We start from the raw sequence: 27,513 nt of genomic DNA, 5'->3' as shown, positions 1-27,513 counted from the left end.
ACGATTTTTGCCCAAGTTTATTTCTAGAAATTTGTACAAAAATTGATACTCCGTAATACAATAGTCTATCAGATATGACAGATGAACATTTGTCTTTAGAGGCAAGATTCCAGGAATGTGAAGTACCGTCCTCTTGCATGGAAGAAAGGCACATTTTGGAGCTCAAAATATACTCAACTGAGCCATTGAAAAGGCAGGTCAGACATGCAAGTAGTGCAATGTTTCAGGTTTATACATAAACATGTTGTACTCAGAAGAAATCTCACTACAAGCAGCGTTAACATCCACGTAAACATTTTATAAACACTTTAAAAAGTCACTCACTTTAGATCCTATGCATGAAAAGGCTACTCCTTTACATTCACTGGATGGAATATTTAAAAAGCCATCTTTGGGCAGAAATTACTCCTAGCTTTCCCCAAATGCTTTTGGGATCCAAAACACTTGCATGAATAGTCCCACTGCATTTACCCCTCCAGGTTACCCTAAGGGTCTGCGACATCGGGGCCATGTGATTGCACCATCCCATTGCTCCTAGAACTCATCCTTGGAGTTTTGTGGCTATGAAGGAGTCCCATATTTCCAGCTACACAGCTCTGTGCAAGCGGCACCTGGGACACACCTGCTTCTAGACTGACATTCAAAATACAAGTGGTGAAGCCACCAAAGCATCCACTCCACTATGGATTGAGGGCCACCAGACTCATCTCCTTTGGTTGCCTGCACCGACCACAGTAGGTCCCACACCAGGGGGTTTGGGAGCCTGCTTTCAGTGCTTTTAGAAGGGTTTTTTTTCCAAAGCAGAAATGCCCTTGTGCTACGTAAGCATGTCTCAACATGGCTCTTGCGCAACACACGCCTGTAATACTGCCCTCACGCTCAAATCAACCTGCTGCTTTTTTGATTGGAAACCAGACGGATCCTGCTCTCCCAAAATAGCTTCTGCTAATGGGTACAGTAGCTGCAGGAATGCTTCTGATCCACTGCTGGCAATTCAACAGCATTATATAGCAGATTACAAAGGCTATCATTTCCCCCATCCAAATCCTCACAGCAATGGGGAGTTGTGCTTTTTTTGGCTAGAAAGACGTTTGTAATGGGATTTATCCAAAGTAAAGCCTTTTTTTGTTGTTATTATTATTTTTAAAAAAGCGGTCTAGCAATACTTTAAACACTTTCTTTGAAAGACACATACACCCACATATGCTTTCAAGTACACGATGACAGCTTGGACTCCTGGAGAAGACGTGCTGATTCTGAGAGAAGGAGGTGCTGCTGAGCCAGTCCCTTCAGTTGACTTCCAAGACCTCAGTCTCTGGCAGGCCAAATTTGCTTTTATACTTGTCAAAGAGTTTGATCAGGGAGTCCACGTATATGCTGTGGTAGAAGTCCACTTCCTTCTGGGACGGATTATCAATCTTGGGGATGGTGATGGGCTCCCCAACTGATAAAAAAAAAAGAGGGAAAGATCCACATGTTAGGTTGAATGCTCTGTACAGCCTGAAGACGTGTCCTCTATGGCCACAGCTATGCTAGTTCAGCACATCCACCCTGGCACAGTACAGCTTGCCATTATAGCAGAGGTTTGCCCAATTCCTCCCCATTTTGCTAGGCTCTGAAGCACGATTGTCCCACTACCAGGATCCTCATTGCATCTGCAGTGATACCCAGGGCAAGCGTGCCATTTCAGCTACACAAATGCCAACAGTGGAGGCAAGATGACTGGGAAGTGAGCTTCTGCTCACAGCAGAATGATAAATCCCTTGTCAATTAACAGTTCTCATGTATCCCCCTTTTTTCCTCTCCCTCAAAGCCTTGCTGCTTTGGGTTGGAAGACTCAATGGGAAGTTTCAGGGTTGGCTCCTAGACTCGGCTGTCAGCCAGCATCACACAGACAGTCCTAGGAGTGTGGGGGACAGGCTGCTTCTGACTTTAGCCATCCAAGACCAGAGAAGGTACCAGCTACCGCATTTTTCCACCCCCATAAGAGCTCACTTGCAAAACTGTCTGGTGGCAGAGCATGATGGAAGGCTTGCAGCCTCCGGAAACTCTTCTATCTCATTCCCAGCTGCACAGAAAGGTTTTATATAGAAGTGAAAACAGAGTTTTATAGTCAAGACTCCAAGACCAAGCTAGAGTAGGGGTATGGCATAGACTCAAGTATGGTACTATCTAGAGAAGCTCATAGCATGTTTATACCAAGGCCTTACCAACAGTAGTGATGGGCTTGGAGTAAGGTAACAAGCCCCATGTGTTGGAGGAGAAGAGGCCACGGCCATGAAAAATGCATGGAGCAAAGCCAATGTGCTTCTGAAACTTCTTCTGAACCCATCTTCCCCAGGAGCCCTCCTCGAAGATCACCTGCTTGTACACTTCATTCTCCCCAAAGGAGTAGACAGGAACCAAGTCCGCACTAGAAAGATGGAAAGATGTTAGGACCCCAACCCTGCAGTCGATACTACAGCATCACATTCTCTGCTGTGTACTCTTTCAGGCTGCACATTTGCAGATTTTATTGGCTAGAGCTTTTTTTGCATCACAAGGTGCTGACAAAAGTCAGCCAGACTTGACATGATATAGTTCATATACTTTTAAGGCATGCAAGAGAACGGTTGGGCAATCGGCCCATGAAACACTACCCAGTCAGGCATTGCATATGCTTCCATATATTCTCATCTCTGATTTTTGATGGGCATCCCATTTCAGACACATGGAATCCCTGGAGATCACAGGGGCTGCATAGATGATGCCCCATGCAGGTTACTGACACCTGCCTCTCCTTAACCCTGGAAGCCTGCTGCTGTCCTAGGCATTGTCCTACCCTGTCCCCTGCTCAGGGGCAGAAGACAGAGGAGACGCTCATATGTCCGATGCTCTGGGCATGCATCCACACAACACAGCAGAAAGAGTCCATCCAAGACATCAGCTGCTTCGGGGGATGAAAGCACCTTTCTTTCCTACGCTAGCGGTATTGCTTTGGCATTGAGGTTGCCTCTCACCCGTGCCGTAGAGCCAGTTTCACAAATCCTTTCCGGTTTTTCAGTGTCACGGAGTTCTTCCCTGGGGTGCAGTTCAGGGACTCTGCTGCCCCTCCGACCACGATGATGATGGCATTGCCACTGCCATTCTTGGACAAGATGTAGTCGATGCTGTCACGGTTCACAGGACATATACCTGCATATCAAGGAGACAGATATAAGGGTCAAGCTACAAGATTAAGATGACCCTGAAGACACCAGCCATACTTGTAGAAAAAAGTTTGTGCCTTGATTGCAAGTTGAGTTGTCCAAATTCCCTGCGGTCACAGAGGGTGGGTGTATTATGACGCAGCCTGTTCCTCAACTAAACAAGTAGTGAATAGACCCGGACAGCACGAGATTTGGTCATAGACAAACTCCACCAACACCAGCTCCCAAAAAGTTGCCCTTAATACAAAAGGCTTCAGCAAGGATTTTCTTCTGTGCTTAGTGATGCCAGAGGCAATTGTTTAAGACATCCTCCCTTCAAGAAAACTTTGCAGGTTTATCCTTTGGCTGGGGCGGGGGGGGGGGGGGGGGGGGGGCAAAGCAATTGTGTTATTTTTGATGCATAAGAATCTGAATTTGACTAATTCCTCAGCAGAAAAAAGTAGTGGAATAGGTCTTCCTCTTGGAGGATGTTTTAGTGATACAAAAAGAATGAACTGACAAGCCATCCAGAGGCAGAACTATTACGGATTAGTTTAAAAAAAATACATATTTTTTCTCAACTAATATCTAAGTTCTTGTGTGGTGAGAGGTCAATCCTCTGCTCTCCTGGGAGAGAAGAGATGGATGGGACAGAGTGCTCAGGTAAGTGCATACTCTGAGATGAGTGTCTAGGAAGGTCTTTCCTTCTGCCCCACACTGGAAGGGACAGGACTGCACTCCCAGGCACAGCACTTCAGCTTTATAAAGCAATCCCTGCCCCACTCCAGGGATCTTACCATTCATCCCAGTGAAAGAGGGACCCTTTAATTTTTACTCTATTGCTTTAAAAGTGCTAAGTTGTTTGACTCTCTACTCCTGAAAGTCATGCTTTTATCCTACAGTTATTGCCAGAGTTTGCTCATGCCTCACATTTTTTGGCCAGGATCAGCCAAGGAGAAGCGGGATGCCATCATTTACATTCCCATCCATGCAACATGTCTGAGCTGTGTTGAGTACTTAAGGTCATTGCACTAGGAAGGGCAGTATTACACAATTTAATTTTAGAATCTGATTCTGCACATCTCATGGTAGTCATCACTTGAACCAGGAACTAAATAATGAATGGGTCCTGCGGAATCACAAGTCTGCAAGCTTTCATGTGTATCCAGGCACCAAGGTCACCACCAATCCCAGCTCCAGACCACAGCAGACCTCACTTGAGAAAAGATCAGCTGGATTTGAAGATGAAAAATTCATTTCTTTCAGCACGCCTACGTCTCGCCCTGACTATGTTTCCTCTGAAAGGCACAGGCTATGCTTGCTGCTCTGTAGGACAGACAGAAACCTTCATACTTCTCCCACCACATTCTCCACACCAAGGCTCACTCTGGTTTCACAGCCCTGGCTAACAGGGCAGCACAGATTCAGGCTCAGCCATTTCACACTTGTTAGCAGGAGGAGATTACTACTGCTCGCAGCACTGAAATACTTCCTCCAGAAAATGCAACGAGACATGCAGACAAGTGGCAATCGCTGAATTGTGCTCTTTAGCACATTTACACAGTATAAAGGATTTTCTGGCCATTTCCTCATGCCCTAGGGGATCCCTGTTGTAGCTCTAATCTCTAGTAGGCTATAAAACATTATAATATGCAAAAGCTGATTGCAAACCAACTAAGTATGTGTATTGGTACAGTAATATTAGTTAGGATTTCACTTGAAGTAGGTTCATCCCCAAAAAGGATTGAGGGAACTATCAGCACTTCCCAAGTAATGTTAAAGTCTTTGTAGTGACAACCTTAAGTTCCAGTGCAGGAAAAGTGAAGACGGCTTTCAGAAAGTTAACTTTGTCCAAGAGATCACAGCTACAGTCTTGCTTAAACCTTAAGTACAGAAGAAGCAGAATTTCCTACCAATTTAACTATAACTGTCAACAATGTTCCTAATGTCTACTCCCACCTTCCTTCCAAAAACAGAAGCAGCTCTGGCTGGTCACAAGATTTGTCTACCAGTTGTCTTGAGGAGACTGAACAGGTTTTTTTTTTTTTAAAATACAGAAAGGTGGCTGATGTGCAGGAACTTAAGCAACATGTGAACTAAGTTTACAGACACGATAAACCAGAAAGTAGGTCCCAACTTCTCGTGCAGTTCCTAAATTATGGGAATTACGGACTTCACATAGCAACTTCCACCTGGTGCAGGAAGACAGAAACCAGCTTGAGATACTGCTCTTCCTAGGCAGGGAGAAACACCTTTTTTTTTTGTACCAGATCCAGTTAGTTTTCCCTTCCCTCAAATTAAGGCAGTAATCTTGGAACCAGTCAAACCTAGCAAGCCAAAGCCAAGTACGGCTACTCCTGTCCTCTCCCCAGCCATAAGTCAAGACTCAGACAAAATACTATACTGATACCTGTTTTAAAGTCATGTATCGGTGAATCTGTTCCAGGAACAGCGAACAGGGTACTGGACAGTTCAGTTTGTGGTTATTCCCTCCTCTCTTCCTAACCAATGGGCATCCTCACTTGGAAAAGAAGCTCAGGCCCTGCAAGAACACTTTTTCTTGAGGTTGTCGGCACTGCTTCCTCTGCCCAGTCATAACCTACCAGGCCCCCGTCATTAAAATACTGGAATCCGTTAGAACTAACCTATTAAGGTCATTCACCAAATGTATCGCTGCCTATTCCCTGTGACCCATCTTCTCAGGGAAGGGGCTCTTCTGAACAGCTGAAACCATGCAACACACCAGACTCTTTACTCCTGGAAGGCACCTGAAAATGTGGTTGGGAGAAGGGGGCATCTGTCATCACTGTAAGACCAAGATGCATGACAGCGCACATGGTAGTGAGCCCAGGAGCAGAGCTAGCCACGGTATTCACATTTCAAAGGCTAATGAATACTTTATGTTTTCAGTTAGTGTGACTTCTTCATCAACAAGTACCTCCTAATGATAACTAGGACAACTTGCTTCTATGTCTCCATCTTCCACACCCACAACTACAGACACCAGATATCTTTACCATGCCTTTGGACAAGAGTATCCTTGAGTTAAGGATGAATGCAGAGGAGCAGCAGTCACTGCAGCCCAAACTAGTCATGTTTATTCACTGCTTCCTCTTGACAACTACATGAAGGCAATGTTTTAGTGATGCCACCAGGGAGAAGTGTTTATGTGAGCTTCTGCCACAGCTTTTCATTTGAAAGAGGGGAAGGCAGCTCAGAGGCAAGGGTATGAGAAGGAGGAACAAAGTCCTCTTGTGCTTACCGCCAGACATTAAGTAGTCCCTCAAAATGGGCATCCTGAAGTTCCCGGCCAGGGTTGCAAGGTACGGTCGGATTCCAGGGAATTTCTGGCTGACACCCGTGGCCTCTGTGCTGAAGTTGCAAAAGGCACCCAAGCCCATGATGCCATGTGGATGGTACCCAAAAATGTAATTCCTGGTCGTCAGCAGATTGTGGGTTTTAACCAGCTAGGAAAGAAAAGAGTGAGCTCACATGAAGCCAGGTATTTTCAGGTAATAAGAAAGAAGGCAGAAAAAAGTCAAAGCCCCCAGCTTTTGTCTCTCTTCCTACCAGGGAGAACAGCCCAAGGGCTGGGGTAGGAGCTATTGTGGATTTCAGGGGCTGGGGTAAGAGCAGCCACTCCGACTCAGCTCCCCAAGCAGAGGGAGCAGAGTAAACAGGCTGATCTTAGACATAAGATGACTGCCAGACAAGCAGGAATAGGGGTTGGGTTGAAGTAAGCTGTGCCCTTTGTTTCTCCACTCCTCCCAAAGGTATTCTTACAAGCCTCTTGCCCAAACCAACCAAGTTCTTCACAGCCCTGTAGCCACAGCTACGCCTCCTTCCAGGCCCTCTCTCAGCACATTAGTGGCTCATATCCCAGCGCGAGGGAGGAAAAAATTACAAATCAGTCTCCCATAAGAGAAGTAAGTTTGCTTAATACCTGAAAAAAAAAAAAAGACCCAACCACTTAATACGCCTGCTGCCTACACACCAAGAGGGAAAATGTGCAGAAGCGTGGCTTACCACTGGAAACTATACCTCCTTTCAAGAGGTTTTGCTCTGGTCTACACAGCAAAGGGCGAGCAAGACACCTCAAGTGTCTTGTTGGCCACAGCAGCGCTCCAATTTCTGCAGGACATGCTCCAGGAGCAGTGAGTGTGTTGGTTTGGGGTTGTGCAATATTCCTAACCATTCATTCATCCATTTGCCCAGCACGGACACTCCAAAGCTGTCTTAGACTTGCACAGCACAACCCATGCCCTGCTACCACTGCTGCCAGAGGCTTTTTTTTGCTGCTATAAGTAGCAGCAGCATCCCATGCATCAGAGCATCTTCCCCTGGCAGTACACAAGCAATCTGAGTAAGCATACAACAGGAGTGCTGCATTACCCTACAGAAGTAGGGATTGAATTTAATCTTTTTTCAGGCTGCAATAGTGCTGTTTTTTGCTGACTGCGGCAGCTCTCAGACTGGGGCAGGACCTACAAGCCCCAGTTGCACCCCCACCATGAAGTGCTAAACAACTGAACCCCCATCCCCCAAATTCTACATGCAAAGGTCGCTCCGCGTCAGCTCCTATAGGAAAAAGCGTGCATTTCCAAGATGTCACATCAGCATTACGTACCCTGCTGTCTTAGCCAAGGAGTGCTTTGGCAGTAGGCGAGCCAGTCCGTTTTGTTGAATCATGCTATGGAGAGCTGAAGTGCCATTGCGACACGCGGAAGAAGCGTGCCCAGAAATTTGATTCCCTCCTCCCCATGTTTCCACCACTGTCCCTAGATGAGGCTACAGCCCTTCTGCTATTTAAGACAGCAGCTGCATTACAGACGTGACACAGCAGCGCGTTAAGCAAGTTGACTCCTCGCACTTTCTTCTAGCTTTAAGGTCACAGAGGGCCTCAGGAAGCGCGTGCAGATGCTTGTGGTTGCAGCAGCTCTGTAGAACCCCACAGCCTGCGTCACACCAAGTCATCCTTTCTCCCCTTTCCCTTCTTGCCCAATTAGATGACTTTGCTTGCACTCCCCAGGGTGGGAGGGCCCTACCTTGACCAGTGAGGGCAAACAGGGCTCCCAGACTACAGACTGGAAACCACTGTCTAAGAAAGACTGGAGGGGGAAAAAAGAAAAGTACTGATACAGTAATCAACACCTCCATAGAATAGAGTCACAGAAGAGTTTGTGTTGGAAGGAACCTTTGAAGACCATTCAGTTCCAACCCCCTGCCTTGGGCAGGGACACCTCCCACCAGACCAGGTTGCTCCAAGCCCCGTCCAACCTGGCCTTGAACCCCTCCAGGGATGGGACAGCCACAGCTTCTCTGGGCAACCTGGGCCAGGGGCTCACCAACCTCACAGTAAAGAATTTCTGCCTGGGATCTCATCTAAATCTACCCTCTTTCAGGGTAAAACCCTTCCCCTTGTCCTGTGGCTCCCCTCCCTGATCCAGAGTCCCTCCCCAGCTTTCCCGGAGCCCCTTGAGGGACTGGAAGGGGCTCTGAGGTCTCCCTGGAGCCTTCTCTTCTCCAGGTTGAACCCCCCCAACTCTCTCAGCCTGTCCTCACAGCAGAGGGGCTCCAGCCCTCTGATTTTTTTTTGTGGCCATCTCAGTTCTTGCTCAGTTGTAGGAGAGACTCAAGACCGGGTGGCTACAGACACATGTGGCTTTGTTGGAGTGGTGGCAGACACTTCTCCTTGGAGCTCTCATAAGAGCAGGGTGAAGGTTTCCAGGCTCCAAGCCTCATCCTTTGCCTACACCAAGCACAGCTGCTTTAAAAGGAAGCCGCCTGAAACAGGGCATTTGTCCTTGTCACTCTAGAGCACGCGACATTTGTGAGCTGAGCTTGGCAGAGCCACACATCTGCTCTCATACAGAAGACACGCTGTTGTCCTGCTGCCAGCCCTGGCAACGACCCCGCTCCAGCCCCTCCACCACGTGGAAGGACGCCCCGTTCCCAGTGGCGCCCATTGCTTGCATACCTGACACGAGCCCCAGCCAAGCTGCAGCCGTATCACTCTGCGTTTGCTTTCCAAGACCTCCTGTTATGGAGGCACAGGGTTAGTGATGACACCCACACCGGGGCAGGAACAAGGCAAAGAGCATGCAGGGAACCAGCTCACCTGCACAGCCTACCCATGGTAAGGCAGAAGGGGAATATCTAAGCAGCACTGGAGACTCAATGAGAATGAAAACCTTACAACAGGGATTTACAGGTCTGAGAGTCAGCGTGGCAGTCATATATATGTGCTTTCCCCCATCAGTTTGTCCCATCCAGGCTGCCACTGCCTTCCACAAGCTGTCCCACAACAGATGGGTTCACAGAAGGTGAACTTGTCCTCCTCCACCCAAGTCAAGCCAGGGCCACCAAAGACTGCCAGGCATCATGTTTGTACACTTATCCACAAGTGGTCCAGATCTGAGATCTGCTAATGAGTAAACTCAGCCCAGGGTCTGACCTGCCAACACGAAAGTCAGAGCCTTCATGGATCCCTAAATTTAATCTAGAAGCAGGAATTTCTGAAGTGTTGTAATCTCTTATTTCTAGTCTTAAGCAAGATCGACACTTCCCTTAGAAGGCTGATTGCTCACTACTAGTTTTCTTGCACCTTTCCCCTTGACAAGCCAACACAGAGCTGCTGGGCTGCCCTATCAGGGTGGCCTAAGGAATTTGCCGTAGCTGTCATTTGACAACAACACTTTTGCAACTCAGTTCTGAACTTCCAAGGGGGTTTTCCTTTTGCCTTCAAGGTCTTCTCCAGTTCCACACAGCCTCAGTGCTCCCATGATGAGACAGAGCTGGACGATTACGGTGCTGGGGCTGAAGCTGGACCTTCACCCCACTGCATTAAACACGCCTGTTCCCAGCTGCTGCCTGAGACCAAACCAGTTTGAGCAGGAGCAAAGGTCCATCCATCTGCTATAGTAATAACAGATTTCTTTAAACAGATCTAAGCCTGCCTACAGAAGCAATAAAGCAGTGCAATTGCAGTAAAAAAACCCTAGTGTTAATATTTGAGTGCCAGATACGCTCAAAGAACAGTATAGCCAAGTGTTTTTTTGTAGGAACAGGATGAGTAAGTAGCACATGTAAGTGTGGAGAAAGGGGACAGCAGAGACACAGCTCCTCCACACCAGGAGCCAGCAAAGAGCAGGATGAATACGAGTGGTCTAGTGACCACAGAAGCATGTAGAAAGTCAGAGCTCATGCTGCAGGATCCAAGCAGCAGTAGCGAGCATATAAGCTTGCAAAACAACTGAACAATTGCCATTAGCTGCATCACACCCAGCAGCACTACAGAAGACATTCTCACCTTCCCAGCAACCCAAGACCCCTCCAGGCTCTCAATCTTACCACTAGACTACATCACACAGAGGACGCAAATACCTCCATTCCCATTCTGTAAGTCATCTACAATGACAACTAAGGAGATGCTTTGCCAGGAAGACAGCCACACCACTAAGGGCAAGTCAAACACTGCAAAAAAAAAAAAGTCACCATCTTGCAACAGTCCCTTCTTCTGACCAAGAAGGTCTCACCACACACACCTGAAATGCTCACTGCTTGACACAGGCCAGTCAAAGGTCTGCAGGCATTGCTATCTGAAGTGCTATCACCTGTGGAGATAAACAGTAGCTGTGCTCACATGCTCAGGTGGTGGCTTCTTTACCCAAACAAGACCTTTAGCTTGTGGCATTCCCCACATGACACCCTTAGATCATCAGGATGTCCTGGGGAGGCTGCTGGGACCATGCCTGCCTCCACAGCACTGGGGTTGAGCCCAGCCAGGCTCACAGCACCACACTCACACCTGCAAGAGCTCTTGCTTCACCTGGCACTTCAGCACCAGGATTTAGCTCACTGGAAGCTTCCTCAGCTGCTTCATGCACTGCTCAGCTTAAAGCAAGGCCAGCCACTAAGCAGCAGACAAACTTAAGCTTCTAGTGCCCTAAAATAGCTCATTACTGTCAGAGCAGCTGCACAAAGCCCCAGCAAATGTGGACAAGCTCTGCTCACGCCCAGGAATTGAGCCAGATTCAGGCCGGTTCTCAAATCCACCTGGTATTACAAAACATGACCTGGTATCTCCAGATACACATACAATAGTCCCACTGGAGTTTCAGGATGGGAAGCACTGCTGGCTCAGGTGGAGAAGCAGCATAATCATCAAGAAAACATCAAAGCCAAGCCTGCTTCTCATGCAGCTACTCTGACAAAGCAAGCCTGAGGCCAGCAGGTAGAGCTGTGGAAGAATGCAGCAGATCTAGCCACAAGTTCTAACATACAGCTGTGTCAGAGGTGGGCACTGGTGGTGTTTCAGTCTGGCCAGATCCCGCCTGCATCCTCAGGACTAAGCTCACACCACCTTGGTATAAGGAAGCCTTGGCCTTCAGATCTGCAGCCACCGAGGAGCTTGCAAAAGCTGAGTTTAGCATTACAAGTGCCACCAGTAAGACTGTCACTGGTGTGATCTGCCCTCCTGGTGCTCATGGCACAGGATGAGGTGCAGCAGATGACTGCCCCAACAAACCACAAGCCAGAGAGGCAAACCAAGCTCTGCTAAGCCATTGCACAGACCTTTCAGGATCCAGTCAGGGGAAATTTTGCCCACAGAAGATTTAAAGAAGTGGCCATCTCTAGACCAGCCTCCCTCTTGACTGAAGACAGGTAAATCATTTATCCAAGGAGTTCCCATCCTCTTAGCAAGTTCAAAGCCAAGTGGTTGGTACAACTCCTTACAAGAGATTATATTCATGCTGTCCAAGTCTGAGGTAAAACAGAACCAACTTTCTGTTCGGTAATTTTACTTCTTAGCTAGGCCTCTAGCTCTCTGGAATTAACAGCATATTGTGCCAAAAAACAGTTCGTTCTCAGAGTGATAAGACCAATGTTTACCATTAGTACCAAGGAATGGTACGCAGAGAGGCTCTGGCTTATACTTATTGCTGTAACAACCAAGGCCAGCTAATTTTATTATTTGCCCTGTTGGAGCATCGGAAACAGAAAAGCGTAGAGGGGTCCCACCAGCAGGGAGGAGCTGACAGGACAGGTGACCCAAAATTGACCAACTGGGGTATTCCATCCCATCTGCCCCATGCTCAGTATAAAATCTGAGGGATCAAAAGGTCAGTCTCTTTCCTTCAGTGGCCTACATCCAAGGAGGACACTGTCTGTTCATCTGCCTTTGATCCCAATCCATGTGTTCCTGACTCCAGCTCTGGAATCCAGTTCCCACCCATTGCTGAGTCCAGTCTGGGACTTCCCCAATGCCTGTCATTGATATCATTCTGGGATCTTTATATGTTTTTGTATATACTCTATTTCATTATTTTCCTTTACATTATTAAGATTTAATTAAAGTAGTTTAGTTTCTTCTAAACTCGTAAATCTCTCTACCTCTCCTCCTCCTCTGCATACGCAAGAGGTGGGGGAGAGCATCTGTCACCAGCCATTGGCCAGTTTGGCCAAAACCATGACACACGCCCATAATTGCAGACAACCAGCTCTAGCATCTTGCAGCCCCATGATCCCTGTAGCAGGTTTTAATGAGCATGCAGCCAGCTGTCTGTTTCTCCATAGCAGGTGCAGGAGTTATCCCACAGCTGTCAGCCCTCATGTGCTGCCTTTTGCATACCACTTACCAGTGGGCTCTGTAAACCTTGCACAATTCTACACTCTTAGCAACAAAGGAATTACAGCCATAAAGGGTTCTTGCAAATGGACTGCATGAATTAGCAGGTATTTACCTAAAACCAGCAGAGATGTTCAGTTTATCCACCCGGTCTCATCTCTAACCCTACTTGAAAAACCCAACTGTTTGAAAAACCTAATATCTACAGTGGATCTGACCTGCATAGCTGATGCAGAGCATGTTTCTATGAAGATCTGGGTTAAATACACCATCAAAGGAGTGGTGAAACAAGGGGACCAGCCGTTACTGGTGACCATCTTGATTCAAGTCCCCTGGAGAAAGATCTCAGGAAGAAATTCTTGTCTGTGAGGGTGGTGAGACACTGGAACAGGTTGCCCAGAGAAGCTGTGGCTGCCCCATCCCTGCCAAGGCCAGGCTGGATGGGGCTTGGATGAACGTGGTCTAGTGTGAGGTGTCCCTGCCCAGGGCAGGGGGGTGGAACTAGATGATCTTTAAGGTCCCTTCCTAAAGGATTCTTCCTGTGATTCTGTAATATTGAGGTGGCAGGGTTTGTTGCAGTACTGAGGAGTTGGTACTAGAATACAACACATTCAAGACCTGTCTTCAACACTCGAGCATGCTCTGTTCTCCATTAGTTACAAGACCTGGGTAGAACAGCCACTTGCAGCCTGTGCACTTGTATGTATTTTCCACGTACACCTACACTTGCCAAGAATTACCTGTTAATAGCAGCAAGAATAAGGCAAGAGTGTTCACCAGCAGCATGTTCAGGCACTCAAGAGTTCAAGTGACTTTGCAAAGGAGAAATCCAGTCTATACCACTTTGGCTTCCTGCTGAAATTGCATTCCCTACTGCCTTCTGAGGCCAGACTATCTTAGGGACAGGTAGCTCATCAAAAGGTCCGTCCCTTTTACTCAGGCTGACTGAGACTTGCCAACAGCCTTATATAATAGTCCTTTCATCTGGGTGTCCTTCCAAAGAGGATCAGGTTCCCTCCTAGATGAATTTGGCCCTTGCTGCTTTCCAAGTCCTTCAGCTAATTCTGCAGTCCCCGGAGCAGAGCGACAGCCCTGTTCTCTGTCTGTAACACATCTGAACCAGCAGGGAAAATACAAGCAGAAGGTGAGCAAGTTACAAGCTGGAGAACCGGAGCTATTATTCCTGCTGCTAGAACTCCCTCCTTCCCCAAAGCAGCTAGACTTCAGAGCTGATTTCACTGCTCCCTGTGAAGTGGTAGGACTTTTGGCGCATGGGGTTCCCAACTATCCTTACCCAATACACCATTGCTAGGGTGTAACTGGAAAACAGCTCAAAACCGAGCTAGATTTACAAGAGGGGGACAGAGGCAGGCCTGGGCACAACACAGGACTGCTGCAGCACAGAAGAGAAGTTGGAGAGATGAACAGGGAGCCTCACTGCTACAGGGCAGATTGCCTCAAGAAGTCTGGTGATAAGACAAATCATTCTACAAATCATGACACCATCATTGATGATGCATTCCAGATTTTTATAACCACAGCTGCTCCAAGCAGTAACATGGCAATGGTAACTAAGTCGTGTCCTGCTTACAGTTTAGCATCATGGATAGACTCATGTAGGTACATCATCTCCACAGGGGTTATTAAAAGTCGATCTAAATCAGTTAAATCCCAAAGCACAGAGTTAAACTGTTACTTACTCTTATTGGAAAATAATCCCTGAAGTACCTCCATATAGCCCAGTTCCTCACCCATTGGGATCTTCTTCCACCTGAAGAGAAAAAAAAAATCATGTTTTTTAAAAGCTCTTTCCACATGGGTGCCCGCCAAGAAGCCTAGAGGACCCCAGATAGTTTGCTCTCTCACTAGAGAAATCAACAGTTTCATTCCTCTAAGTGGGACACCTCCATCTTTCACTAAAATCAGGTGAAACCATCCATGCTTCAGGGTACTTCCAGCTAATTAAGGCCTGACAACCAATTCAGGTACGGATCCGACTTAATATTCTGTTGTAGTTGGCCAATGGACAATTCAAGCTAGAAACAGCTCCATGTTAACCTCAAATTCATCTTTTGGGGAAGGAAGGTTAAGATCCTGGATGATTTCAGTGGTCTTGAAGCAATGGAGAATTGAGCTAATCTGGCTATGAAAGGAGTTGCCATCGCTGTAGTGGGGTCTCAGACCTGCTTTCTACAGGATGTCTTCTGAAATAAAAAGATTTTCTGCTTGATTTGCAGCAACACAGATTCCATAGGGGAGCCACATCTTAACAGTCACACCACAGTCTGAACCTTGCAAGAGCTGGAGAGGACAGCAAGATCTTTAATCTTTACGTAGATCTTTCTGACTTGGAGGAAGAACCTAAGCCTTATAAATATGTTGCTAAAAGCCAGAAGTGGCATGATATTAGTGAACGTTACCTTGTGTAACCCTCAGCATCAATAAAACCTGCAGTCACTGTTTGTGCCGAGGACTGATATTGGTATACATCACTGAATAATGCTTTTGGCCAGTCATTCAGCCAAGTCCCACTAAGAAGGGAAGTCACCCATTAAAAGGAAGTGCCTCTTTGTCCAAATAGGAGGACAGGGACACTTAAACAGCAAGAATCTATTTGGCAATATTTACCTTTCTTTGGTGTATTCCAGTCAAACACCAGCCAGGCTAAATATAGAGCAGCAATCGCCCAGCAATCTGTGCACAGTATGTACATGAGGATTAAAGTGCAAGCGACACCTGGATAGGGCCAAGAAAGAAGAAAACAAGGTTGCATCAGGTTCTGGTCTGCATTTACACTTGCATTAAGAGCCCCTTGCCTTTTGACCCTTCTATACCGAAGTCTTAGTCCCAACCTGATGTCATTAATCTTCAATCAAATCGGATTTAGCTAAAAATCCCTTATGTAGGACTGAGACAGCTTCCTCCCAAGCTACCTGCTTTGGACTACCTCATCCCCTTCATGGTTTCTCCAGGTCTCTCTCCTATAATATCTCCATGTAGGGCAGCTGCTTCACCAGGCAAGAGCAAGACTTCACGAGCATCAAGATTTCCTTGTGGCTGACACCAAGGGGGTTTATTCCACAGCTACACAAGTCTTCCACACCAGCTCTACACCAGCCATCCCACCCACAAATTATGTTGCCGTATTAGCACAGATGAAATTGGGAAGGAACAGCGAGACTTGCTTGACAAATTGCAATCAGCATCTTTCTTCAGTTTAATTATCAACAATACTATTGAGCCTGAGACTTCACGTAACAGAAGTACCCAGAGACAAACAGCCTTCACTATTTTACTGGTCTAACACACACTTCTTGCCCATCTCTGGTACCTCTTGGAGGGAGACCAAGCCAAGAGGAAGGCACTCCTATGGCAATCAGTTGCATCAGCTATCAGTTGCTTCTAAGAAGTTTCTTCTCTGTGGACATTCCCATGAATGAGTCAGGTGAGAGATTTCCAATTGCTTCAGTCTTATTTGTGTGGTAGACACAAACACGAGCTAAACATCAGTAGGTCTTTCTATAGGTTCTATGTTTTTCTAGAGCCAGGTAAAGTCATTTATTGCCAAAGTATCAAGCTATGCAAATATGCCCTACAATATCCACACGCCCCAGGAACTTTCCTGACACACTGCACATCCTGTAATTAACGTTTACACAAAAGTTAACATTTTTACCTTAGAAGTCTTCCAGAATGACTAAATAAAGCTTTGCTTTTGGCCAAAAGGTGCTACTTACCCATGATAAGGAAAGTGAGAACCCATTGCAGCACAGAGATGATTTGGAGTTGTTTCTCTACTTTGGATTTAGATAGCCAGAACAAATCTTGCAGAGCAGAAAGAATGCTTGATCCTGTGCCTAAGGAGAAAAATAGAAATAAAGTTACATTTACAAACTGAGTAGAGATACCAATATTTTTCTTTCAAATAGGAAGTTTTCAATCAATGTTTGTGCAGTGTGCATTTAGAACTAGGCTTGTCAAAGGCTAGTATTTCCCATGGAGTTTAGGCATCCTGGAAGGGGAAAGGTTGCCATCCGCAAGCATCCAACTGTTTTGGGGATGCTAGAGGGGATAAATGGGTAACATCAGTTCCCACCTGAGCAAGCTTCTATTCACTTGACCATAAGAGTGCAGAGGACATTGACACATGGTCCTAACACATGCCCCTGCTTCAAACTGCAGAGAGAGTTGGGGGGGTTCAGCCTGGAGAAGAGGAGGCTCCACAGAGACCTTAGAGCCCCTTCCAGTCCCTCAAGGGGCTCCAGGAAAGCTGGGGAGGGACTCTGGAGCAGGGAGGTGAGCCATAGGACAAGGGGTAATGGCCCCAAACTGGAAGAGGGAAAATTTAGATGAGATCTCAAGAAGAAGTTTTTCACTCTGAGGGTGGTGAGGCACTGTCCCAGGTTGCCCAGGGAAGCTGTTGCTGCCCCATCCCTGGGGGTGTTCAAGGACAGGTTGGATGGGGCTTGGATGAACCTGGTCTAATGGGAGGTGTCCCTGCCCAGGGCAGGGGGTGGAACTGGATGATCTTTAAGGTCCCTTCCAACCCGAACCATTCTGTGATTCTACCATCAGCTGTCCCAAACCACAGGGAAGCACACACCAGGTTGTGGTCTGAACTGTTGCTCACCCACCCTTCACCAGGTCCATTGCACAACTCCTTTGTGCGTGTTCAAGGGAAGCTCTGCACTCCAGCCTTACGCAGCACAGCTCAAGGGCTGTTTGAGCAACACCTCAGCCATGGACCCCTGGGATCCACAGCTCCAAGGGTAAGGAAAATTATCACAGTGTTTCTAAAGCAGTACATGAGGAAGGAAGGAGTTGAAAGCCTCTTTTAGAGGCTTAAGCTATTCAAGTGGGGAGAGACCCAAGTTAAATACTGAAGTGAAAGACTTGATTGCTGTATGAGGAACCACCCACTGCAGCATTTGCTGATACACTTAACAACCTTGAGAAATAAACACTTGCGTTTTCCTTCACTTCTCTTCATTACTTTATTTCACAAGGACCACAATAACTGGCTAAAATGCAACTCAAGCTTCTGGCCTATGAACAAACAAGGAGGTGTGTTTACATATTTCCTTTTCTGTTTAAGGGTCAGCCTGTCATTAGATGGGATGCAATGCTGTAAGCAGCTGTTTACATAGCATCACCTAGGTTGGAAAGGACCTTTCAGATCAAGTCCAACCACCAACCTAACTCTGACAAAAGCCACCACTAAACCATATCCCTAAGCACTACGTCTACCCATCTTTTAAATACCCCCAAGGACGGTGCCTCAACCACTTCCCTGGGCAGCCTGTTCCAATGCTTAATAATCCTTTCAGTGTAAAAAAATTTTTCCTAATATCCATCCTAAACCTCCCCTGGTGCAACTTGAGGCTGTTTCCTCTTGTCCTATGGCCTGTTCCTTGGGAGAAGAGACCGACCCCCACCTCTCTACACACTCCTCTCAGGCAGTTGAATGGGTATTGAATGGGTTCAGTCCAGGGTGTTGCTGGCAAGACATGACACTGCTAGTGGTGATACCACAGCAAGTGCTCATGCTTAGTCAAGTTAAACTTTGATGGAGAAGAGGCTCTTCTCTAGATACAGGCAGGTACTAGAATTCTGGTAGTTTCCACAAAGCAGGTTTCACTAATGCATCCTTTAAACATGCCAAGCACATCTGCAGTCTTTGCTGTTGCCCTTGCTGATAGTCTAAGCAATAGGATTAATGCACTGTAGCTGCACCTGCAGAACTGCTGTATTAGTTCTGCAGCTGCTTTGCTCCCCCTCTTAAATGCTATTTAATGTTAAGCCCGCACACGGTCCCTAGGACTGACAGCCACATACCTTCCTGAGCATTTCTGCTAACACAGGACATTGGCAAGGAGCCACACCAGACCCTGCAGCCCAAATCTAAAGCCAGCCCACCCACCCAGGGCCCTTGGCTCTGCTTAGTCTACGGTGAATGACCAATCCTTGCAGTGGGTTGGGCATTAAGTACTCAAAACAGACCAAGTTGTGGCCAAGGGTAGATCATGTCACTACAACTGCCAGTAAACTGAAACCTCCAGCACTAATCCAGTCTGAAGCTCAAGGCGAAGGCAGGTCCTTGCAAGAGAACATGTGTGCTGAATTCACTCTTAATAATTAAGTATCTCTGCAATTTCTGATGTGAGCCAGGACAACATGCTGGTGAGTTCAACCACCACCACGCGCTGATTTGCAATGCTTTTCAAGACCCAGAAATCCTGTGCTGCAGCTCTTCACATTTGACAGCAAATGCCCAAATTTGGGGTGAGTGATAAACTCCATGCCATTTTTTTTTTTTTTTTTTTTACAAAGTCAGAGTCACCTGTCCAAGGGTAAGAGGAATCTGTCATTCCCGCCAAGGGGCCACAGCCTAGGGGCAGCTCCTACTGCAGGTCTAGAAACTGTCTGTCCCAAAAACCTCGTTTTCAAAATTGCACATGGACAGACCTCATGTGGCCTCAGGGCTGCTAGGTACTGGTTTAAAGAAAGCTTTAGCAATAGTCGTGTCACTGGCCAACCCTCTATACCTTGAAAATAAGCCAAAAGTCTTAGAGATTATTTGTGATCCATAATAAAAGCCCAGCCCCATGTAATTTATCGTTCCAGCATCTGAAGTTACACTACCAAAACATCCTTGGATTGATGAATCCAACGCTCCAGCCTTGGATCAGCTAAATCCCTATCCTCTTCCCCCGAAGAGAACAACTGTTTATCCCTCCAGATGAGAATCTGTGCTTCAGCATTTTCTGGATGCTTTAACAAATGGTAGGCATTGCTAGCCCTGTAAATAGGCCAGTATTGGGTAGCACAAGTCAACCGGTCAACTTGCTTCTTGAACTGCATTAAGCTTTTTGTGGCAACGTCCAACTCCTGCAGACAGAGGGAAGGCACAGCACACAGCTCAGCACCTGCCCGTGGACAAATGGTGTCCTGGGTCAATTATTTGCTGAAAGGAAGAACATCCTTCACAGAGGTAAGATTCCCAATATCAGAAGAGCCAGTGGTTACCATGGGCTGAATAATATTAGCATTTAATTCCCACTTAAGGGCAGAAGAGAAGCCCAGGGCTATGGGCAGGTATGTCACCTGGCAAGTGCCTAGTCAACCCTTGCACCAACAACCTGCACACTCCAGATGGACCCAGATCACCTGCAGGCTGGGCAATTACAGATTTCAGTGCCGAGACAGCCATTTCCAGCCAGTCTTGAGCTTGCTGTTCATCATGTCAGATTTAACACCTTAGGTATTCAACCCTCCGTGCAAGTGCATGCTTCCTTTCTCCTTCAGCTTCCTTTTTGTGAAGATCCTCAATGCTCTGGAGAACCAGGGTGGTTAGTTACTAGGGACACAGAGCAGAAGAGCTTTGATAAGCCAACAGAAATGTGGGGGTTTTTTGGGACTCAGCCACAGCAGAATAACCCAACACTGATACTCGGGTTCAGTTCTTTAAAGAAAACCCGTCCTTTTAAGGGTGGGCCCACACATCATTCACATATTAAAAAGCCAAAGGAGAATTAAGCATAGGAAAGGCAATTTTTCACTATCTTTCAGGGAATACATTAGCTCAATAACCAAGTTTAAGAAGGTCCATTAGACCTACCTATGACTAAATTTGAGGTGAACAATACCATATACCCCAGCCTTTGGTATCCATTTGTATCATTCTTTTCCCAAGAAAATATTTTGAATCCTGGAGAAATATAGATCTCAATCTGCTACTGCCAAAGACAGTCGCTTATCCTGTGCTGGCCACCCAGTGCAGCCCCTGGAGGGTTTTCCGGTTGCTCTGTTTTCCAGGGCACCTTTTCCAGAAGGGGACAGCCTGGCTGTTTGGGGTCACAGCCTTAGCAACCCATGTCTACACTGCAGAGATCTTAGCAGCAGCTTTCCTGGTCTCAGATGAGATCCTGAGCCCCTCAACTCACACCACAGCTCATGCCTTGGAGTATTGATGGGATATTGCCCGCACTAAGCCCTGATGGTTGGAACTGGATGATCTTTAAGGTCCCTTCCAACCCAAACCATTCTATGATTCTATGCCTGGCTTTTAAGGATGCTACTTGCCAAGACAGCCAAAGTACTGACTTCTCCAGGAAACCTCACTGCCACTCAGTAATAGGAGCCATCTGCAGCCTTCCAAGGAAGCTCAGTGACATTACCCAGCCGTTCCCCAACTGGTGATGGGCTTAGTACACTTATTTAATTACAGCACCCATCAGAGTCAACCACAAGAGATGTTACCAAGGAGATCCTGGAGACAACAAAGGGTTTGACCAAGCATCTGACTCATTCCTGCACCACAGACTCAGACAGGGACAGCATCTGGTGCTCTTCCAGCACAGTTTATTTCTGATAAAGTGCTCAAACACCAAAATTTACCTAGGCAGGAAGGCAGACCCAAAGGTGCCAGGAGAGAAAGGAAACGGGACTTCACACTTGGACACCAGAAAACCCAACTGACAGCACTTAATTAAAAGCAGACAAATAAATTAGCTGAAAGGAAGTACAAGTGTTACAGAGTTAAAAATATAATGAAAGCTTGTTAAAGCTGAGCTTCATCTGTTACCTTTTCAAGGCAATTAGCACATTAATTCTTGGCCAAGAATTATACTGCATCACACAGCTTATTTAGACGAAAACCAAATTAGATGTAGTGTAGCTGAGCGCTTCCAAAGCATAAGGTGGAAGTGGACATTTTGAGATACGTATTTGGCAGAAAAGCTAACATTGGAGGCATAATAAAACTAAATTAAACAGTACAACACAAGGATACTTGTGAGGACCCAGCCTCCCATCCAAGAGTCTGCAGGGCAAGCTGCTACACCAAATGTGACATAGATTCATAAAATAGCTTGGGTTGGAAGGGACCTTAAAGATCATCCAGTTCCAACCCGCCCAGCCTTGGGCAGGGACACCTCCCACTAGACCAAGCTGCTCAAAGCCTCATCCAGCCTGGTCTTGCATCTGTAAAACCCCTTGAGCAGCACAAATTATTCTGTATCTCAGTTTGCTCAGATGCCCCAGCTGCAGTGCACAAGCTCTCTCCACTTCCAGCTTTGTTGTTAGTGGTACTAGTGAATCATTTGTTAGGAAATAACATATTACCAGCGTGGGTTCTAGTTATCATAAAAATCATCAAATGGTTTGGGTTTGAAGGGACTCTGAAGATCATCCAGTTCCAACCCCCTGCCCTGGGCAGGGACACCTCCCACCAGACCAGGTTGCTCCAAGCCCCGTCCAACCTGGCCTTGAACCCCTCCAGGGATGGGGCAGCCACAGCTTCTCTGGGCAACCTGGGCCAGGGGCTCACCACCCTCACAGCAAAGAATTTCTTCCTCAGATCTCAGCTCAATCTCCCCTCTTTCAGTGTAAAACCCTTCCCCCTCGTCCCATGGCTCCCCTCATCCAGAGTCCCTCCCCAGCTTTCCTGGAGCCCCTTGAGGGACTGGAAGGGGCTCCAAGGTCTCCCCAGAGCCTTCTCTTCTCCAGGCTGAACCCCCCAACTCTCTCAGCCCGTCCTCCCAGCAGAGGGGCTCCAGCCCTCCCAGCATCTCCGGGGCCTCCTCTGGCCCCGCTCCAACAGCTCCGTGTCTCTCCTGTGCTGAGGCCCCAGAGCTGGAGGCAGCACTGCAGGGGGGTCTCCCCCGAGCGGAGCAGAGGGGCAGAATCCCTCCCCTCGCCCTGCTGCCCACGCTGCTGGGGATGCAGCCCAGGCTGTGGGGGGGTTTCTGGGCTGCCAGCGCACATTGCCAGCTCTTGTTGAGCTTCTCACCCACCAACACCCCTATTGTGCCCTGTACACAGTTGTATAGCAGTTTGCTCATGCCCCAGAAGACTACTTAATAATCCCATATTATCAGCAGTAAAGAATGCCTATGACTGGAGGTCAACAGCATAGTTAACAGGGACTTGTGACAACAACTTTTATTTCAGCCTCATTAGGCTGCGTAGAAAATAAACACATTTGTTATGACATTTATCTCATGGTATATCTGCATTTCCTTGCAGCATGGAACTTGGCCTTCAGTCTCGACAGTCACAGATGTATGTGGGTTAAAGTGAGGTAACCATGAGGGTAAACCCAGCTGTCCTAGACCAGTCAACAATTTTAGATTTAAGTCAGCAAGACTTCATAGCTCAAGACAAGAGAGAGGGAACCATTCTACTGCATCTCATTGGTGTGCCCAGGGGAGAAGCGTAGGAGCTCTAGAAGAACGGCTCAGTCAAGCAAGTCCAGACCTCTACCTCCCAGGCAGTTTTGTCAAGAGAAGCTTCAACACAGCTAGCAGAGCCCTCCAGGCAACACAGACCTGGAGCCCCCAGGTCCACTCCAAAGCAGAAAGTGAGGTCTGCCAAACCTCAGGGGCAGCATAGTACTATGTCCAAGGTAAAGCTGAGCGAAATCATCTTCCTCACCCCAAACTAGTCTACAATTTTGTTCCACCTTGCAGAAGTTCAATACAAAGCTTTCAGCCACAGTCCAGCCAAAACAAAGGAAAGAAGGAGCTTCTGTAATTGAAACGAGATGAGAAGAAGATACTTCAGTAAAGGACATCCCTTAAATGCTCTAGCCAGATGAGCATCCTTCCTCAGGAGAGTGAAGGACCTGCCTGCTGCTCAGCCAAACACAAGGAGAAGAGCACCTGGACAGCCTATGGCCAAAGTGGGTCAGGTCAAGATGAGGAGACCACAACCCCTCCTACCCAAAGTGTCTCCAAGCATCATCCAACCCCAGGCATTGGTCCAAGGTCAGCTCTTATTTTTACAATGCTGGGTTGGTGTCCAAGAAAGTTCCCCTGCACACACACAGGGATGGATAAAGAGGCAGATGCCTGAACTTTCTTTCTTGCTTATTTTTAAATAGGATCAGACTTTTCAGCCAAATTCACAAGCAATGGGACAAAGCCAGATGCCAGGCAAGGAAGAAGACTGAAGACAAGAGGACAGTATGAGCCATTCAGACTCTTCACCCCACAAGTCAGCCCTTTGCACAGGCAAAGTACTCGGAAAAGATGGCCAAGGAGGTAGAAAAAAAGTCCAGTGGGTTTGTTCTAAATATCCTATGTATGTAGTGGGACAAGTTATCTAACACGATCAAGCAGCTCATGAAGTCCCATGTGTGAACTGCTGCACCACATCCCCTCTGCCCATCTTTGATCCGCAGGGTCCCACGTCATCATCCCCAAAGCCCAGCCTGAGCCTGAGCTCCTCTGGCAGGCACCTGCTTTTTGCTTTGAGCAGGCAGGCTTTGAAGCTGGTCCTGCGTTCTGTTGCCCATGGCAGGCGACAAAACTGGCAAGGGGTTGCGTTGGTGGATGCTGCAGTCACCAAGGCAACATCTCCCATCACCCCAGGCAGAAGCACATGGAGAAATGAGTAAGGAAGCACAAATATCACCACAGGACCCCCACGAGGTGCCTCAGAGGAAAACTGACCTGAGGAGAGTTAACACAGCTTTCCATCGCTAAGCAGGATTATCTAGAGATGAGGCCAATCACTGTCCCTAAACCACACTCCCATTTTGAATTATGCACGTGTCCCAGATCCATCATTAACAGGCCAGTGCCAACAAGGGGGGCACTGAGGTCTCGGGTCAGCCCTACATATTTTATAGGTCTTCTGAATGATTTATTCTCCGTACTTGGCTTGCCGTTAACTCTCAATTTAACAGTTCACATGCTGTTAGTTCAAATGACCTCTCTCAACAAAAGCCATCAAAACATCACTTGTCTTCTGCTAGTGGTATAAGCAAGCTAAGTTACTTTAAGGACCAGAGCTGAGCATGGGAAACACATGTAGATCTTTTCCCCAATATTGATCCTACAGATCCATCTCTAATATTGGTGGGGACCACGTCTTTCTGACGGAGACGAGCACCGGCAGCTCCACATGCAAGACTGGGCAGGACACGGTGCAAAAGCATGAGCTTAGGGGTTAATTCACCAGGTTTAGGTCCTCTTAGCTCTGCTAATGATTTGCTTAATCAACAAGCCATTTCACAGGTCTCCACCGTCCCAGGAGGAATTATCAGTTGGCTTTTTCAGGGCAGAAAGCCTTTTGCAACACAGAGCGATGACCCAAGGACTCTCCACAATGCACAGGGTAAGTTGTTAAAGCGCCTTTTCTTGCAAAACCCCCACTATTTGCAAGTCCTGACGCTTCCCTAGACAGCCACCCTCGCAGGAGGCTCTATCAGGCAAATGTTTAGACTTGTTGAATTTATTCCTGCGAGATCCCTAGAGCTGCTTTTACAAGCACGCAAAGGGAGCTGGCAGTTCGGGATTTCCCATGTTGTCTCCCCAACGTCTTTAACCCGCATGTTTCAGCCTGCAGCAGGAAGCGCTGGGTGCCAGCAGCGGCTGTGCTCGTGATGGGTGTCAGCCACGGGCACCCAACCTGCACCTCTCCCCAAGGCAGTGACTTACCAGCGCGGAAGGCTGTAAAAGCAAACTCTTCGCTGCCATTTCCTAACGTAAAGTCTTGCTTTCACACTGCGTTTTCCACTTCCCATTATAAAATGACAACAAATAGCAATGTTTCTCCCTTCCACCCCCCCCACCCCGCCCCCGTGGGTGTAGGTGTGGGGAGCACAATATTACAAAACAGGGCTGCAAACAGTGAATTTTAGCAGCCACGCAGTGTTGCTAAAACTACTACGCTCTCCTTCCTACCATCACAAGGAGGGGGGAAAAAAGGCTGATTTTTAAGCAAGTGCCACACGCCCACATTTTGCCAGGGTGCAAACTCGCTTAGATAAGCCAGGGCCGTTCGCAACAGCTTCAGGAAAGCACCCCAAGCTCGTTAAAAAGCAAGAACCTGCGCAGAGAGCTGTAATCCTCACCCCTAAGAGAAGCTGCAGCCAGCCTCCCCGCCATTGCATAGTGCTTTTCCCCCCACACTCTGCAAGCAGGAAGAAGGGGAATATAAACAAATAAAGCTGAGGGTTTCGGTACTGCTTCCACCCCAGCCCTACACCTTGGTACCACCGGGATGCTGCTCCCCCAGCGCACCATCCTCCCGCTGCCGGGATCCCCCTTCCCGGTGCCGGGACATTTCCCCCCCCCCCCGCCCCGGTACCTCGCAGCACCCCGGAGTAGGCAGCGATGATGGTCTTCATTGCGGAGGGGCGGTCAGGTCCCCGCCAGGGCCATAGGATGGAGAAATGGACCCGGCTCCGCAACCCCGGGGCAACCGGCAAGTGGGAGAAGCACCCGCCGCGCATCCCTATATAGGGCCGGGGGGGGGGAGGAGGAGGAGGAGGAGGAGGAGGAGGAGGGCGGAGAGAGGCGGGCCCCGGCAGGACGCCTGGGTCCCTCAGCCCGGAACGTGGGGGTGGTGGTGGTGGTGGTGGAGGAGTTTTTGGCGCCGGTGGTGCACCTTGCTGCATTTGAGGCCAGGTTGGATGAGGCTTTGAGCAACCTGGTCTAGCGGAAGGTGGCCCTGCCCACGATCTTTAAAGTTGCTTCCAACCCAAACCGTTCCATGATTCTATGGGATGGGGATTTGGAGGGGAGGACAACACCCCCACACCCTCTCCAAGGTGTTTTCCTCCCTGGTTTCCTTCCCCACCCATCACAAGGTGGGGGAAAATCCCCCCCCGTAACCCCCACTACTGAAGGGCATGTTAAAACACGGTGGTCCTCTTCTCGCTCAGATGCTCTCCCACTCCATTTTTAGCTGATTTTGGCTTCCCTGGTAGGGTTTGGGAGATCTGGGATCCTAAAAGCATCATGAAAGTAAAACAAAAGTTAGAAAAGAGAAAATTTTAGAAATTTTATTAACTGAAGCTTTAATAGTTTCATTAAGTTTCATTTTCATTAAGATAGCCTACAGGTATGCCCAAACCACTGACCACGCCTCATATTCTTCTCCTAACAAGATGTTTAAGGATCTACTCACAAGATCCGTAAGAAATGAGGTGTTATTTAGGTTTGCATCAAGGTTTTAACTTGCCAAGAGATTTCTATAGATTTTAACAGATGGGTCTGTCCCAGCTCCCATGACATTAAACCAGATTCTCTATAACAGGGTCATGTCAGGCCCAGTTGTTAAAGGGGGGGGGTTTGCTTCACCCCTGGGGCAAAGCATCAGACCTCTACCTGTTTCCTAATCTCGGTTTCATCTTCTGAAATTTGGAGAAAATAAAAAGCATCTGCGTTTGAGCAGCACCTTGAGATCCCTCAAGGAAAAACCCATCGAAAGCAACGAGGGTGTACAGCTCCCCATATGTGGAGGACGGGCAGAAATCACCACCAAAACACCCCAAAACATGCTTCAGCTTTTGCTTGGTTTTTAGGGTGGGGGCAGGATCCTGCCTTGCTGAGCCAGCAGTTTCTTCCTGCTGCCCCTGGGGATGCCACCGCAACAACCACTTTTTCGCCCGGAGAGATGCGGCTACCAGTGTGTTTTGCAAAAAAAAAAAAAAAAAAAAAAAGTCATATTTTCAGCTGTGGAGAGCTTAAATCTGAGATTTAGAGGTGAAAGAGTGATTCATTTTCCTTCTCAGTCCCTTGCGGCATTCCCTTACCCATCTCTTTGAGTCAAACTGGCACCAGGACTTGTTCGTTCCCAGTTTGGCCATAGGGCCGCCTTCCAACAGTTGTAGTGGCCTGTTGAAATATGTATAAAAATGGAAAATTGCAAGAGCCTGTCTGAAGAAAGGGTCTTGCCCAACAGCTCTTGGATAAGACCTCCAAAAGG

The 27,513-nt window shown here is 47.7% G+C and overlaps 1 protein-coding gene across 1 annotated transcript; it reads right to left on the bottom strand.

The window, feature by feature from the left end:
- DGAT2 (diacylglycerol O-acyltransferase 2) lies at nucleotides 1-26,233 on the bottom strand. Its single transcript, XM_074572300.1, has 8 exons — nucleotides 25,891-26,233; nucleotides 16,533-16,652; nucleotides 15,424-15,531; nucleotides 14,496-14,566; nucleotides 6,430-6,634; nucleotides 3,000-3,174; nucleotides 2,211-2,413; nucleotides 1-1,444 (listed from the first exon to the last, which is right to left on the bottom strand). Exons 1-8 carry the CDS (start codon nucleotides 26,198-26,200, stop codon nucleotides 1,290-1,292), a joined length of 1,347 nt encoding a protein of 448 aa, XP_074428401.1. The 5' UTR covers nucleotides 26,201-26,233; the 3' UTR covers nucleotides 1-1,289.
- Nucleotides 26,234-27,513: the final 1,280 nt, after the last annotated feature.

The sequence above is a fragment of the Larus michahellis genome, chromosome 1 (genome assembly GCF_964199755.1).
Source record: "Larus michahellis chromosome 1, bLarMic1.1, whole genome shotgun sequence".
In the NCBI taxonomy this organism is placed as follows: domain Eukaryota; kingdom Metazoa; phylum Chordata; class Aves; order Charadriiformes; family Laridae; genus Larus; species Larus michahellis.
The sequence above is the reverse complement of the archived record's forward strand: the minus strand, read 5'-3'. Positions and strand labels throughout refer to the sequence as shown.

Excerpts from the sequence above, each read along its gene's own strand:
- DGAT2 (XM_074572300.1), bottom strand. The coding sequence starts at position 26,200 with ATGCAGCAAGGTGCACCACCGGCGCCAAAAACTCCTCCACCACCACCA. Across the intron at positions 6,635-14,495 it reads GGGATTATTTTCCAATAAGA|CTGGTTAAAACCCACAATCT; the intron begins GTAAGTAACAGT and ends TTTCTTTCCTAG. Across the intron at positions 3,175-6,429 it reads GGACTACTTAATGTCTGGCG|GTATATGTCCTGTGAACCGT; the intron begins GTAAGCACAAGA and ends CTTGATATGCAG.